Source organism: Motacilla alba, chromosome Z, assembly GCF_015832195.1.
Source record: "Motacilla alba alba isolate MOTALB_02 chromosome Z, Motacilla_alba_V1.0_pri, whole genome shotgun sequence".
Lineage (NCBI taxonomy): Eukaryota > Metazoa > Chordata > Aves > Passeriformes > Motacillidae > Motacilla > Motacilla alba.
Window position 1 is genome coordinate 28,283,664 of NC_052046.1, and position 17,327 is coordinate 28,300,990.

A 17,327-nucleotide genomic window follows, 5' to 3' on the forward strand; every position below is an offset into this window, starting at 1 on the left:
AACCCAATGATTTCCTTGGACAGCTGGACTATGGGAGGGGCTGTGCAGTATATAAGCAATCGCAGAGTGTATCACCCCAGCCCCGGGCCTTGCCTTCTGTCTCTCGCTCCTCACTGGCCCTTCTTGCCCAGCCTTTGCTGTCGCAATGCTACCCTTGCCATTGGCCCTTGCCTCTTGTCCCTGTTCGTCCATCTGTAGCCCATGTAATCATTCCTGCCTGCTGCCCTGCTGTCCCACTGTTTGGTGCCTCTGCCCACTGTGCTGCCCACCGCTGCCCTGCCGCCTTTCCTGCTGCCATTGCCTCATCTGCCTCTGCCCTGCCCAAACAGTGCGTCACTCACTGAGCGTCTTGCCGCTCGTGGAGTTGGTTCCTTCATTTGCTTCTGCCTTTTCTGTCTCCACTAATGAGGCCAGTTTCTTTCTCCAGGTCAATACACTGCTCACGGGTGTAATACCAACTTTGCTTATGTCTAATTTTACCCTAGAAATCTTAGGAATCCTCCTCAGTCCTTTCTCTGGAATGGGACATTGTCTTTTATTGTGCTCTGTGATAACTTGCTACTAGTTGTCATACTGTAATTTGTAGTCGCCTTCCCTAATGAGGGTTTCCCACATATAAATCTACACTAGATTGTACATTAGCATGTATTTAGAGGTTTGATGATAAAGATGTGTGGTAGTGTGGAAGAAAATGTAGTCAGAAGCACTGCGGTGTAGCCGTGTCTTGTGTGATTTGATGGTGAGGGGAGGCTCATGACATGCTGTCTCATGAAGTTTTCATACGAGTTTCCAAATTTAACCACCAGTTAATTAACCACAGATGCAGCATCAAAACAAAACTGCCATGACTTCTGAATGTGATTTTATGCATTCCAAAATTATGTATGAGAAAAAGGATACCCTAAAAAAGCAAAAGGAGCTCTGTCTATAAAATGGAGAGTTGTTTTACTTTCAATGAGTAAATGTTATGTATTATTTTTACCTAGGCAAAACAAATACAAAGTATTTGACAGATTTGATACTTTGTCTCATTTCTGTGAAAAGATGTAAATAATCAATTGAGGAATTGAGGATGAAACCTCATCCCATTGCTGAATATATGTGGCCCAAAGGACCTTTGTAAAGGTGTATAAATAGAATTAAAAAATGTATGGAGTGGAGATTGCTGTACTGTGTTATCAAATAGTTGTATAGTGTATGTGTGTATATAAACTTTGCACATAATGTATATTTCTCTCTTTATTTGGAGCTCTTTCATTTGTCTTTCAGGTTGGTATGTGTTACTCTTGGTGCTATTATGTGTTTATTTCAGTTAAGGTGATTTCCACATCACCAGTATTAGAAAAAAAAGGAATTGTGGACTAAGACACCAATATGTCTTTATTGGTAAAATTGCCTTAAGGGTTTTCAAAGACCCAAGAAGAAGTTTCATTCTTTTAATATGTGAAGAGAGACAAGAGAATCCTGATAGTTTTTTTGCTTTTGGTTGAAACACACAGCCCTTTAATGAGTACAACAGCTCTTGTGATTATCTCAAATCTCTATAGAGACTTTCCCCAGTAACTAAATTCCTGTTCTGGTTATACACCCAAATTCCCTTTTTCTGCCTGATATTTATTATTGGTTATTTCAGAAGTGCTGTCTGCAGTTAAGATTTGTCTGTAATTTTTGTCGGTTGCTTATGTCTTCTGTGATTCATAGAATTCTGAAGTTGAAACTTCATTGAGTTGCATTCAGTGTAGTCATGTGGTTAATTTGTTTCTAACATACAAATATAACATTATATCCTTTTCCTAAAATATTTGCACACTGTATTCCTGTATGTTTAAATTTATTAGGACTTCCAAAAAAGGTCAATCAATTGCTGGTGTTTTGCCTGTTGTTTTCTGCTTGTGCACATATGGAAATATCTGCAGTTTGCACCAAAAGAAATTTACATTGTATATTAGAAAAATATCTTCAAAAAAAGGGTCCTCTTTTGAGAGGACTTTGTGACAGGTTGCCCAGGGCAGTGATGGACCACCATACCTGGAAGTATTTAAAAGACATGTAGATATGGCACCTACCTAACCATGGCACATGGTTTAGTGGTGGACTTGGCTGTGCTGGGTTAAGAGTTGGACATGATGATCTTAAAGGTGACCTAAATGATTCAGAGATTTTATATTGGCACAAGATGCCCACCACAGCCTCTCCATCACTGCCCACCACAGGTGGACAGGGGAGAGAAAATATAACAAAAGGCTCAAGGGTCAGCATCATTGAGCAATTACTGTCACAGGCAAAAAAGATTCAACTAGGGTCTAAAATTAGTAGAATTTATTCACAATCAAATTAGAGTAGGTAATGAGCAGTAAAAGCAATTCTTAAAACACCTTCCCCTTCCCTTCTCCATGGGCTCTCAATTCCACTCCCAGATTGCTCCTCTAGTGCTTCACTGGGATGGGAATGGGGGCTGCTGTCATTTCATAATATGTAATTTCTGCCACTCCTTCCTTCTTAGGCAAAAGATTCCTCACAGTCTTCTCAGTTCCTTACACTTCTGCAGCAGACAGTCCTCCACAAATTTCTCTGATGTGAATGTATTGGATATGGCCAGATTTTTTTAGTGGACAGGCTACAGAGGTGGCTTCTGTTATTAGCTGCTGGAAGCTACAGACCCATGTAGAGAGGAACTCATGCTGTAGCTGGTTTCCTGGTAGGACTTCTGACCCTGTGGAGGACCCATGTTGGAGCAGGCTGTGCCTGAAGGATTGCACTCTGTGGAAGTGACCCACATTGCAGCAGCTTGTGAAGGTGCCTGTGGGAAGGACACACATTGGAGGAGTTTGGGGAGAACTGTCTCCTGTGGGAGAGACCCCATGCTGGTGCATGGGAAAGACTCTTCTCCTGGAGCAGATGAACTGGCTGCACCCTCCATTCCTCATCTTCCTGCACTGCTAAAGGGGAGGAGGTGGAGCTTGGGAAGGAGGGAGGGGTGAGGAAAGGTGTTCTTAAGATTTATTCTACTTCTCATTATCCCACTCTGATTTTGTTAGTAATAAATTATATATTTAATATCCCCATGCTGAGTCTATTTTGCCTATGATGATATTTGGTGAGTAATCTCTCCCAGACCTGGTTTCAACCCATGAACCCTTTTGTTGTATTTTCTCTTTCCTGTCCAGTTGCAGAGGGAGTGATTGAGCAGCTTCAGTGGATGCCTGGCATCCAGCCACAGTCAACACACTACAGGGTGTTGGACTGCAGTTCTTTACAAACTGCTCTAGTGTGGATCTCTTCCAGGAGGTACACTCCTTCAGGCACAGACTTGCTCCAGCAGGGAGCAAGATGGGTGTTGAAGTGCTCTGGTGTACTCCATGGTGGATATTTCCTCCACTGTGGACTTCCATGGACTTCAAAGACAGCCTGCCTCACAGCTGGCTGCAGAGGAAGTTTTGCTCTTACATACATACATATATATACTGGAGTACCTGTTCCTCATGCTTTTTCATGTACCTTGGTGTTTGTGGAGTATTTTTACATATACTTACACATGTACATATTCTCACTCTTCTCTCTGTCTGTAGTTGTATAGTTTTCTTCTTCACATTCTTAAGTGCATTATCCCAGAGATGCTGCCACCATCACTGATGGGCTCAGCCTTGACCAGCGGTGAGTCCTTCCTGGAGGCATGTGGCATTGACTCAGTTAGACAAAAGGGGAACTTCTGGCAGCATCTCACAGAAGCCACATCTGCAGTCTCCCACTACCAAAACCTCATCACACAAAAGCAGTACAATGTGGCTGCCATCTGGCTGCCATCTTCTGTAGATTTTTTTCCCCCAGCAGCCTTGATGCTCTGTCCTGAAGCATCAAGAACTGCAAATGGTCCCAGGTGGGGAGATCCATATGCAGGAACTGCTAACTAGAAAATCCCATGTATTTTTATTCTCCTCTCCAGGCAAAGAAAAGGAATAAGGATCCTGATTTGAAGCTAGAACCTGTTTGGGAAGGAAGGATAGTGTTGTTAAGGTTGAGTGAGAATTAGTGAGAAAACTGACGATACAGATATCCTTGTTGGAGTCTTACAGACCAGCCAACCAGAATGAAGAGGCAGGTGAACTATTCACTAAGCAGCTGACTGGTAATTCACAATTGCTAGCCCTTCTCTTGTTGAAGACTTTAGCTTGCCAGATATTTGTTGGAAACTCAACACAGCAGAAAGGAGGCAGTCTGAGAGGCTCCTGGATTATGTGGAAGAGAACTTTCTGTTGCAGCTGGTAAGGGAACCTACCAGGTGTGGTGCCTGCTAGACCTGCTGTTTATGAACTGAAAGTGGTGGGAGATGCAGTGGTCAGCCCAGCCCCTACCTGTTCAGGATGCAGAGAGTCCCGTAGGAAAGTCCTTGATGAAAAAGGGATCAGGAAGGGCAGAATCTTAAAAGCACAGGAGCCTGCTCTATTGTTGAAAGACAAGCCATCAGGGAAGAAGACTGGTCTGACTTTTGCTGGAACTAGGGATAAAGGAGTTTATGACCTTTGGAAGAAGGGGCAGGAAACCCAGGAAAAGTACAAGTTGGGATGTGTGGAGAGAAAATCAGAGGCAAAAGCTCAGCCAGAAATCAACCTCGCCACTGCTGTGAAAAATAATAAAAGTATTTTTATAATAAACGAACAACAAAGGGTGGTCCAAGGAAAATCTTCATCCTGTATTGAACATGGAGGGGAACTTCAGTTCCTGCACTTGGATCACATCAACCCCACGCAGTACTACAGGCTGGGGGAAGAGTGGCTGGAGAGTGGCCCAGGAGGAAAGGCCCTGGGGATGCTGATTGACAGCTGGCTGAACATGAGCCAGAGTGTGCCCAGGTGGCCAAGAAGGCCAATGGCATCCTGGTCTTCATCAGAAATAGTGTGGCCAGCAGGACCAGGGCAGTGATTGTCCCCCTGTGCAGTGGTGATTCCCCAGCTCAAGTCCTCTGTTGAGTTCTGGGCCCTTCACTTCAAGAAGGACTTGGAGGTGTGGGAATGTGTGTCCGAGAATGGCAACAGAGCTGGTGGAGGATGTAGAGAGTAGGGCCATATGAGGAGCAGCTGAGGGAGCTGGGGTTGTTTAGCCTGGAGAAAAGGAGGCTGAGGGGAGACCTTGTCACTCTCTACAGCTGCCTGAAAGGAGGGTGTAGCAAGGTGGGGTTGTTTTCTTCTCGCAGTCAGTTAGTGACAGGATGACAGCAAATGGCCTCAAGCTCTGTCAGGGAAGGTTAATTTTGGACATCAGAAAGGATTTCTTTACTGAAAGGGTTGTTAAAAACTGGAATGAGAGCAAATAGCCTCAAGCTGTGTCAGGGGAGGTTCAGTTGGACATTAGAAAAAATTTCTTTACTGAAAGGATGGTCAGGCACTGGAGCTGGCTGCTTAGTGAAGGGATGGAGTCACCATCCCTGGATGTATTCAAAACAGGCTGGACCTGACAGTGCTATGGTTTAGCTGACACGGTGGTTTCGGTCAAAGGTTAGACTCTGTCATCTTTGAGGGAATAAAGAAGGGCATCCATCAGAGCTGATCAGAGGTCTGGTGAGAGTGAGCAGAGGGGTAGAGGAGTCTATACCTGCTGGAATATGCTTGCCTAGAGAGCAGGTAGTTGAATTCCTGAGTCTTGCAAAAAGCTTTCTTGAGCATCAGCGAAACATTTATCCCCCTCTCCAGATGCTGTTGTGAAGACATTGGCCAAGCAGTGCCATTTTGAGAGAGTTACCTCGAGTGGTAGACATGAGCTGCAGCTCTGAAGAGTCCAGGTCTGCTCACAAATCATCAATCTGCTTCAGTGTGACAGGTCAGTTCCACAGGACTTTACAGATTTATTAAAAACCCAGGTGAAGTTACTCCTGCCTTCCTCTCCTTGGTGTCACCCAAAGCTCAGGTGGAAGGGAGGTACTGGGGAACTGGGGAAGGAGGAGTGATATTGAAAAGACAGTCTGCTAAAACCTCAAGTCTGCAATATCCTTAATAAAAAATACAAGGTTAGTAATTATGCTGTACATACGTCATCCATTGTGACTCTGAGAATCATAAGATTGAGCCTCCATCTTGAATTTTAAATGTCATTTTTATTTGGGCTTGCTAGAAACACAACAGTGAGTAGAGAGGTTTTTCACATGTGCATAAATTAGTGTTAGTGATTCACAGTTTGAGGAAGAAACTGTACTCCTTTCCCCCAAGGACAGTTTCTTGTTGCATTTCAAAGACTTTTTATGATTAATGAATGCATTAAATCTTGTATAAAATTAAAAAGTTATAGACAACTTAATAAAGAGATTTCTCTAATAGAATAGACTATTCTCTAATAGAATATTTGGCTGTTTTGGTTTGATTGAAAGCTCTTGAGACTTGAACAGAGTGTTAAAGTACAGAAGCCATATGCGTACAATTCCAAGTCTTGGGCCCTGCTCATATAAATTTATGAAATACCTGTTTCCAGAGTTTGGTCCTCTAAAGGAGAACTCTCTGCTTCCTGCCATATGTAGCAAGTTTAAACATACATACAAAATCTGTACTTTTTTAAACACTGATTGTGATCTCATTGCTATGTTATTTTACACAACCCCCTCGCCCCAAAACAAACAAACAAACAAAAACCCAAACCAAACAAAAAACAAACAAACAAAACCAAACAAAGTTGGGAATACATCACTGGCTATTAATGATGAAACACGATTCTGTAGGTAGCAGTAAATACTCTGCATTTCCCTATTCACATTTTAAGGATGTGCATTGAAGTAAGCATCTACAAAATGTACTGCTCTTCTTCCCTGGTTCATAAATGTTATTGATGATAGTCCTGGCTCAAAAAAATGCTTTTTAGAGCTGTGGAACATTTCTATGTTAAAGTATGGCTAAATATGTTGGAGTGGCAATCATCTAAATAAATGAAATGTATTTCTGCTGAAACAAAAAACTACTGAAAAATGAGGTAGATTCTATTAAACATCATATATGTGGGGTCTACAACACTACTTCCTGCAAATATGGAGAGAGGAATACAGCTTGGGTTCTAGCATTTGCTGACTGGAAAGATAAACTATAAAAGCAATAGGATAGTTGCCAGGACACAGATCTCTGTGCTAAATATGATTTAATGTAGTTTGTAAAAATACAGATACAATTAAATTTATTACAGAAAAACAACTGGTGTTTTCAATAGCATGAATATATACTTCTCCCTGCAGAAACATTACTCAATGAAAGCAGCAGAAGACAGTTTCTAGGATCATAAGAAAGAAAAGATGTTTTGTTGTTGAATTTATTTGTTTTGAAAAATTGCATTGCATGTTATAGATTAAAAAATTTATTTCTCAATATATCTTACAAAAGTGAACCTTAAAATCAGATTTAAAAATGCAAAAAAAATGTTTGCAGGTTGTTTAATTACATGGTATAGTCTTTCTGTGTTTTGGATAGGTGATGCCCTATCCAGCTTACTGCTGCCCACACAACTTGCTGTTGCTTAAAAGTATGTGTTTCAAAAATGTGAACTTCTGAATATTGTTCATCTTTACTTTCAGCCTTCACCTCTCTTGTCTTTTTCCAGTCCCTTATATGAATGGTTACTTAACTTTAACCAAAATGTAAGGGGGCTTTCTGTATTTTTAACACAATAATTCAGTTTTATTTGGTAAGTCTACTTCTGATATTCCTTTTTTTCTTTTCCTATGAAGCACCTCTGGTTTTTCCAAGATGTCAGTTTTGTGCTTGTCCTTGTTAAACTGGTCAGTTATGTACTCATTGAGAGAAACTTTTTAGGAGGCTGAAAGTGCATCAGACATTGTAAGGTGTGAAAAGTGTATTTGTTAACCAGTGTCTGACTCCATTTCTTGTACAACTCCCAGCAGCTCAGGACGTTACTCTTGCAGAAGAGGCCGTATGAGTCTGGTGTGATTTCTCAAATGCACCTGAGTGGAGCTTGGCAGAACAGAGAAGTTTAGCAAAGGCATGAAAAAGTAAACTCAACCAAAGACTGAGTGGTGATACACTAGTAAATATCCTGGTTATGTTATAAATTACATTTGTTTAATAATTCATAACTGATTCTACCACATTGTGAAGTGACTGTTAATAGATGTCCTCCCATTCCTTTGTGCTGTGTTTTACAATAAAAAGAGACAAAAATGTACAGGATGTACATATTCATGAACTGCATTCTAACTTCTGCCTTCTCTTTATCTCACTGAAATATTTGGAGTTTGCACTGTTTGCGCTGATAGCAGAAGTCATTGTTTTTCTCTATAGTGCAATTTGTTAACTTTTACACAAAAGTATGTGAATATGCTTTAGCTTTCTTGGGACCTGTTCTAGTCTATTATAAAAAATTGTCAGCTAAAAATGACCTTGGAGAGTTTTGTTTTGCATTTTGTTTAAAGAAAGTATTGCAGAATATAATTGCAGCTATCCTACTAGAGAACAAAAAGAACAAAAAATACTTGCTTGTCTCAGTGACATCAGCCTGGGGACAGACTTATAAGTACAGGATTTGGGTTGTTTAAACACCTGGAACTGCTTCACTCTGTGATCTAAACTGTTATTTTCTGCTAAGTTCTCATTTCTGCAACCTACAATTGTACTCTGCACAGGGAAATTTAAAGACTTGGTAAATACTGAAGAAAAACACATAGCCTACATGCTAACATGTAGATACCTCTGACATCAAAGTTATTTCAAACAAATCATTGAGGGTGGAAAGCTACAGGATGTTCATAGGGAAAGAGTAAAAGACTGTAAATAGACTAGAAGGAGTTGGTAACATCAGCCCTGGATTCACATTAGAGCTGTGATTAGGAACAGGCATGCATAGCTATAGGTGACAGAGCAGACACATACATCTGCAAACATGATGCTATAGCATACACATACATCTGCAAACTCAGAACTGAAGTTTTGGAGGCAAAGTCTTGAGATCAATGAAAGAGAATTTCTTAAAAAGTACAATATAGACTGGAAAATCAAGTTACAATGAATGGCAAGATAGCTGAAATTAATTACTGAAATGAATTTATTAATTAAAATGTATTTTAAAATAAGTACATTAAAAGGGAGTAAAACATTTTCCTACACTGTGTGAACAAATTGCAAATTATATACTTTTAAGCTGGTCAGTGATAGAGGAACAGATCCTCGGCTTTTTATTTATTTGCTGTTATACAGTTATACTCAACCAATACTCCAGACACCACAAAACAACATGATGAAATGGGTCATAAATCCTGAGTTTCAAAATCAGCCTGGAGAACTCACTGAGGTTGACTGATGGTCTTGAAAAGTTGAAATAATTTAATAATTAGACCTACTTGGACAGAGTTTCTTCAATATAATAAGGACATTACAGTTCCAGTCTGTGAAATGAGTCTTCAGCTTATGGAAGTGTCTCTCCATAGGGAACCCAGTGTTTGTCTCTGTTCCAGACATACTGGTAGTTACCAAACCAAAGCCCAATATATTTGCTGGAAATCACAGTCTGCTTTAACACCTTTAGCTACGTGGTTTTAGTTTTCATTTATACAGTTTAAATTTTATTGCTGTCGCTTTCACTCTTGCAGCTGGTATAGTGTCGGTTTTCCTACAACTGAAGGACTTAACTTTATTGAAGGTTGTGCTTCCTAATATCCTTTGGTCTTAATGGTCCTTTTATTTTGGTGGTGGTTATTTATGAATGAATAGTGAGGAGGGCTTATTTAGGTTTTCTGACATACCAATGAATATGGGCACAATTTAAGCATTTGTGAAATTTATGTCGTTCATATTCACAATTTTTAAAGTAAGTGTCTTACTTTTCATTAAAAAATGTATTTTCTATTTAGCCTTGGAAAAAGTAGTCTGAAAGTTTTGTATTTTCCAGTATTTGGGTAATGGTGACTATTTCTACCCTATTAAACATTTTACAGTGTTTTCTTAGAATGTTAAATGATCTTCCTTCATCTGCGAAAGTGGATAGAAGATAAGGGAAGGAGAAGCTTAAGAAAAAGCTAATCTGATGCAGTATGTGATGTACAGAAAACAGTATTTCTAACAACATCCATGCAGGTGTTTGGGGAATATGTATGTTGTCTGAACTCTGGTAGATGTATAGTGAAGTGTAATTAAGCTGAAGAAGGTACCAAATATTTTTTCTCTGTACCCAGTTTAATAACTTTTGATGGACAATTTAATTTTACAATCTTCAGGCTTTTGGGAGAACAGGAGGCAGGTTCAAAGCCCATCAGCTTCTCATCAGGCAGTAAGAAAGGAAGGGGGCAATGATAACACTTTGTTCCTGGATTGTCTGAAGAAATTACATTTTTAAAATTGAATTGGAAGATGTAGATGACAGAAAATTGATGCCCAGGTGATAGTGATAAAGTGATAAAATGCCTACAGAATGAAGGAAGATAGATGTGAATATGTAGATCCTTGGTTGCATGCGATCTTTTTCAGCACAACACAATTTAAAACTGTATAGAACTCCAAAGATCATCAATCTATTGTGCATAAATAGCTGTAGTTATCTAGCATGATCCATGTTGTTATTTTACACTTCTCACAAAGTCAACACCTTAGATTTCTCTTCTGAAAGGATTCTCTCTCTCTCTCACTGGAGATATTCAGGATCTGTTTGGACACAGTTCTGTGCCACGTGCTCTGAGATGACCCTGCATGAGTAGGGTGGTTGGACCAGATGATCCAGTGTGGTCCCTTCCAGACTTAACCATTCTATGATTCTCTGAAAATCAATCTGGGGATATCAAAAGAACTTTTTTACTTGGAACATAGTATGTAGAGCAGTTTTTAGGTAATGTCACTTAGAAAAAACATGGGCTGTTCAGTGAACACCAATACCCAATTCAGTTGGGTATTGTTCAGAAAATGTGGTATTAAGATGGGATGGAGGTTCAGTGACCCTAATAGCCCCATTCTTAGATGTGCTTTTGATCTAATGTACCCTAGTTGGTCATTGATGCCAGGTGTCAGTGCTCATAGGAATTTCTCAAAGTCAATTTCTCATAGTTTGTCAGCATTTTAGCAGTCTGACAGAAAAAATCCATCTTGAAATGGCCTGTGAATGGCAGCAGGCTGTGTGTGAACTATATTTTGCCCTTTAATTTTATCCTGTGTACTAACTACCCAGATGTAATAATGCAGCTCAGAAACTCTTAAATGAAGGGCAAAAAATGGCTCAAGAGATTCCACATTTTAAAATTTTTTTTTGGGTAGCATCGTTTTTATTTCCACCTGACTTTTGTTATTAGATACAATAGCAACTGGTTACAGCAGTACAAATTTTATATCTGTAATCCATGTGCTGTTTAAAGTGGCACTTCATTCATACTCTGAGGTTTGCATTCTTGAAGTTGTTGATATTCTCAAAGTAAAGATTATCGTACTTTTGGAAAATTATTTTGAAACATCTGTTAGAGGTTGTAAGGAAAATAAAATTATTTGTAAGCAAATAATTACATAAAATTTTCAGGATTTTAAATAAAACATTTTTTTGGTGCTGACAATCTTGTAGAGATGCAACATACATTATGGTGTGATTGGATAGCAGTATCAGCACAAAGGTTGTTCTGGCTGTAAATGTGTTTCACAAACAAACTGTGTGGTTTGATGCAGATCAAGTGAGTCATATCTAGTTGTCAGAATTGTTGCTTTAGTAATGAGTGGGTACACTGCACATAGATAAAAAGAGCAAGATTAAATAGAACGTTTGGTTTGTTGTACAGATTACCAGCATGGAAAACCTGTGAGAAAAAATTTCCTACCTAGTAAGCCCTTATGTTGCTTTTTTTAAATTTCACATATTGAAGCTAAAGATTAAAATTAATCCAGTTTGTTAGCAGAATGTATCACATTTTAATGTCTTACACAATTCATCATTCATATTCATTGAGCTTAACATTAGCCTTTTCTTATTTTCTTCTTCTCATCTAATGCCATTGTTCAATGAAATTTTCTTTTGGTATGTTCTTCTAGATACAGGACCCAAGTGCTCTAGCAACTGCTAATATTTATGTCTTTCAATACATCAAATTACATCAAAAGCCCCATTTGGACTGGCATTAATTAATACTTCATCTATTCTCGTTAAGTTCTCTTTTTATTTGTCATGAATGTATCTCTTTTTTTCTCTTTCTACATGAAACAAATAGAAAGAATGCTAATAAAAATCTAAATTGAACTCAGTGAACTAAATCTAAAGTGAAGTCAGTTCTTCTAATTCCAGCAAAGAGAGAGAGAATTCAAACAAATCCACGTTAGTTTCTGAGATAAAGGAAAATATCCTAGATAATCAAAAATACTAATTATTCTGCATTTCTCAGACTCCCAAGACCTCAGCCATTTAGAAAAGAGAACCAGCACTAATCCAAGGTTGAACTGAAAATTTGTCAAAATGAAGCAAGTGGGAATTTTATTGGTTTTTTCTGTATTTTTTTACATGTTGAATGCTTTTATTATTTTCAAGTTATTTTTTATGTGTACAGAAAAACAGAGTAACAGATAATGTCTTTCAGACTCAAATCTTTCATACTGTACCTCCTCCTAGCACTCAGGTAATTGGAACTAAAATTGCAAGACTGATAAGAAAAACTGCTGGAGTACGCTTTAGAGTAGGTTTAAAAGGCATATTTCTTCCAGACTTACCTGAATGAAGGCACTGCATTTAGAGTGGATTCCTATAAGTGTTTACATTAATGGTAGTGTATTTGGAATCTGTTGCAGTTAAAAGAAATGCTTCCTTTCTAATTTTTTTATAAAAGTATTGTACAAGATCAGAGGAGTTGTGATTGCTAGCTGACTACTTTCATAATGGAAGAAGCTAGTATCTCTCCAAAGTACAATGCAAAGTAGTTTCCAGTGTTTCACAGTCTAAAACACCATGCAGGAGCCTTAAAACCTGCAGTCCTTGGTATGCAGTGTGCATCAAGCAGATATATGGGCTCTGTCTCATTCTTTCTAGTCCTGTTAGAATACATCAAGGGACAAAGCCTCAGGTAATAAAATTGTCATTTTAAGCTTAAATGATAAATGGAAGATCCTGTGATTGGAGTGCAGTATTTGGAGCTGTAGACATTGTGTGTTTGTGATTGTGCCAAAATGCTGTGCAGCCAGCTTTTGTGTTTCCAAGGTAATCAAGAGACTGGTTATAAATATAAGGCAAGATGTAAAGATATTCTGTGAAAATGATCAGGAAATGCCACAGTTTGAGAAGGAGACTGCAGCATGAGTGTTGTGCCCTGTGTGAGACAAAGGTAGTTGGGATGTCTGTGTTTTGCTTTACTCCCAACACATTACAGCTCATGGCTGTGGGTGCTACCAGTGCCAATATCTGGTCCACTGAACTCAGGCATTTCTCTGGAATTAACATTTTCTAGTTTTATCATAAAGCTTTCAAACAGCAGTTCTTGCAGCCCTCCTTCAATATGTCCTCTGGTGTCTTCTGTACCTGAGGATGAGGTCAATGTCCCCTGTGGGGATGATCCTTTTTTTTTTTTTTTTTACATGCTCTTCCCTGCTAGCAGTCAAAACAGAAGCAAAAGGAAAAAAGGAGAAGAGTTGAGAAATATGGGGGTTAATGCTGTGAGGTAGGTACAAACAGGATTTTGTTAAAAATGAAAAGAGGTGGGGTAGAGGTAGATAAAAAGAAATCTGAAATAATTGTTTTGTAGAATATGGCCTTTACACATAGGCAGAAATCTTTCTCTTCACTTCTGTCAGAAGACAGTCAAATCTCGTCTCTCAATTAGAAAGAAAAATACTCATCAAACACATCTCATCACTGGAAAGCTAATGATCCACAGCTGCTAGTCTGAAAGGGCTGGCTTTTTTTCTGAACAGTAGGAAGTGTTAATAATTTTGGATAAGATTTCTCTTTAAAACATACTGTAGTTTGCAAAAGAATAGGATATTCAATATCCTGACTTAAATTAATTTTTGAAGTGTTGTACACTAGGGATAGTGTCATGTGTCTCTCTGAATGATGATTTAATGCATGTGTCTCTCACTAAGAGTATAAACTGAAAATGACCAGTTCATACCTGTGACTCTGAAAACTTTGATCTCATGGGAGAGATCAAAAAGGCCCTTCCTTATATTCTTCTGTATAGGAAATGGCAGTTGTATTAAACTGTAACCTTTGAGACTCACACTCATCTCTTAAAATAGCAAGCTTGTTTCAGTAGCGATGAGCATCCTTTTTTTACACACACAGCCATTATTTTCTTGGAAGCTATCTTGTCAGATACAGTCCACTAGATGCTTTACACACATGGACAACTCTCAGAAATGTTCTTTTATACTTATTCATTAGTTTTTCTGGTTTGGGACTTTTTGGCCTATATTAATGGAATGCTGTTTTACTTCTCCACCTTTCAGGAAGGTTTGTACATATCACTTCTTCTCTTTCACCTCCACTATCAGGCCTTTCATCCATAAGAACTGAGTTCTGGAGTTTTCTTGCTGTTCTGCACCAGATTTTGGATTTGCTTTTGTTTACTTAAAAGTTTTGTCTGATACTGGAAATCTGCTTGTTTTCTCTCATACACATTTCATGAGTGCATTTCTTGTCTGGGAAGAATAATGAGGCCATTTAGGTCAGAGGGCCATAACTGTGCTGGTCTCATGCAGCACACATTTCATTTGTGTTGCAATGCTTGTGTAGTGCCTGTCTGAGACAGTTGCCTGAAAGGAGAAACTGGTTAAAATTCAGCCAGACTAGATGGAAATTAAGGTGGCATGTCAGCAAAATCATCTTCAGGAGATGACAGGTGTAATATCCACACTTTTGAATGGCATGTCCGTACAATTTGTAAAAAAGGTAAGATCTTAATATGTTTTAATGGCTGTACTTTGAGGAATTAATGCCCTTGAAGGTCATTTGGCCTTTAGAAACTTCAAGTGAGAAGCGTTTGAATTGGAATTCGTCAATATTCTGGAGTACAGAGTACATGGTGACCATGTTCCTCAGACTCCAGTCAGGTCCCATGTCTCTTGAGAGTGTGTGTAGATGGTTGGCTTTTTTTCCTGTGGTGCCAGGGAGTGTTTAAATAGTACTTCATTTCTTAATCACTTTTAAACCAAAGTTCATCTGGGGCCCTTATAAAGACTGTATGTGTTGCCTTTTCTTAACAGGTAATCTCTAATATTTACTTTTCTGATACTTCATGCTTTTTGCTGGCTTCCAGAGCACCCTTCAGCATGCATCCATTGACTCAGGTTATTTCTGGGGTTAAAGCATGCAAGGATATTTTGCTTTTCTTTTGAGACACAAAATATGTTGTAAGTTGGTTACATCTAATTTGCCACTCTCTTATAGACAGCAAGGTCACAGAGCAGTTCTTGAATGAGATGAGATACTGCTTACTTCTATTGTGGTTTTAAGCCTAGCTGGAGATGGAACACCACATAGCCACTTGCTCAAACCCCTCCTCTCTTCCCCCACGTCCTGGTGGAATGAGGAGGAGAATTGAAGTAAAGTTTCTATGCTGAGATAATAACAGTTTAATAATTGAAAGTAAAGTGAAATGCCATAATAAAGGGAAATAAAAATAATAATGGTAATTAAAAAAATACCCAAACAAAACAATGCAATGCAGTTTCTCACCACTTACTGACCCTTGCCAGACACCTCTTCCTGAAACCACATCACCTCTGCTTCTGGGTTAAGTCCCCCTGGTTATATATACTGAGCATGATGCTTTGTGGTGTGGAAATACCCCTTTGGTCTGTTCCAATCATCTGTGCCAGCTGTGCTCCCTCCCAGTTTATTTTGAATACCTTCCACTGGCAGACCATGAGGCAATTTGGAAAAAAGGCCCTTGACTTTGGATAAACACAACTCAGCAAAAAAACCAAAACATCAGTCTGTTATCAGCACCATTCTCATTCTGAATCTGAAACAGCTACTAGGCAGAAATTAACTCTACCTTAACTCTACTTACAGCTTCCAACCAACACAGCTTCTTATGCATTACCATGTCTAACAGATTTCCTTTTAAACTAAACAACCTTAAAAAAACATTTTTCTTTCCATTAAAAAATTCTAGAAGTGCCAATATCCTTGTTCTTGTCTCATGAACACTGCTTTTTCAGTTCTTTCAGTAATTATCATGTTTGTCTTTCAGTTCTCATGAACACTGCTTTTTCAGTTCTTTCAGTAATTATCATGTTTGTCTTTCAGTTTCATAGGCTTGCATATACATAGTAAAGAGGGGTAGAAAGTGTGGGGTGAGGTAAGTTACCTGATCTTGAGAAAGATTACCTAAAATGTAGACCTATTTTTTGCTTTCTACGTGGGTGCTTGTATTTGATAAGAGCATTTTGTTTTAATTCCAAACAAAAATCTACCAGAAGACTATTAAAATCTGCATTTTATTCTCACTGAATTTTGTATACATCTTGATGGCTAATTTGGGAAAATGAGCTCTGTTTTGGTTTACCTAGGTATTGGCATTGCTTTAGGTTTGCAAGTTCTGTAGCACAACACCTTCAATCTTTTATAAGGCATTAGAAATACTCAAAGGCATTACTATTTGGATGAAAAGGCTTATCAAGATTTCTGGATGTTTATCCAGCTGTAGTACATAGTGTGATTTGCTTTCACTTTTTTTTATTTTTGTTGTTTCATTGTTTTGTTTTTTGTTGAAGAAAAAAACACCTGGCTTTGTAGCTGTGTCTACAGCTGGCTTAAATAAAAAGGGGGTTCATTGACAGGGAAAATTGGAGGTAAAAATGGTTTTGGTTTGGCCCTATCTTAGTCCAATTATTTTTAGTTCTTTCCTGTAAACCATTAATTTTGTAGCAGCATTGGTAGGGAACAATGTCTAGACAGTGGTGTATGGAGCTGGTAGTGGGATGGGTTTCTCCCATGGGTGGTGGTGGGATGACCAATTGATCCCATTCTGAAGAACAGCCCCAGTTATTTAGGCACACATCTCTAGGAGATGTAACCCAACCAGGCTTCTGGCAGCCCCTAGTCATAGAGCACTTGAGCTGCTTTGAGCTAACACTGCAATAAATCAAAGTTTTCAAAGTAGTGGCCTTAGGGGGCTTCTCAGCATTCTTTTTAAACCCATTTTTGATGAATCTGTGGTCAGTTCTATTTTACTATAATTTCATTAAAATAATAATACCATTTTAGCTTTTACTGGGATTTCTTGCTAGTTTTCCATGCAAAAGACTCTGATTGCTACTTCTGCTTGTTGTATGACATTATTACAAAATGACCATGTTCTTTTTTTGTAAATAGCAGATTAGTCTTTAATCAACTCTTGTGCCACCTTACACTGCTACAGGGTTGTTTCAAAGCTATAACCAGATTAA

General features: G+C 38.7%; 1 protein-coding gene across 9 annotated transcripts in view; it reads left to right on the forward strand.

Moving 5' to 3' along the window:
* The window catches only part of MCTP1 (multiple C2 and transmembrane domain containing 1), a 215,661-nt gene that overhangs the window by 142,829 nt on the left and 55,505 nt on the right, over positions 1 to 17,327 (forward strand). Inside the window, exon 16 of one of the 9 annotated variants that reach the window (XM_038125807.1) lies at positions 7,871 to 12,874. The exons of the other annotated variants lie outside the window; for them this stretch is intronic. Coding sequence (XP_037981735.1) covers positions 7,871 to 7,963 — 93 coding nt within the window. The 3' untranslated portion in view covers positions 7,964 to 12,874. Of the gene's footprint in view, positions 1 to 7,870; positions 12,875 to 17,327 lie in introns of those variants that run through there. 9 annotated transcript variants of the gene reach the window in all.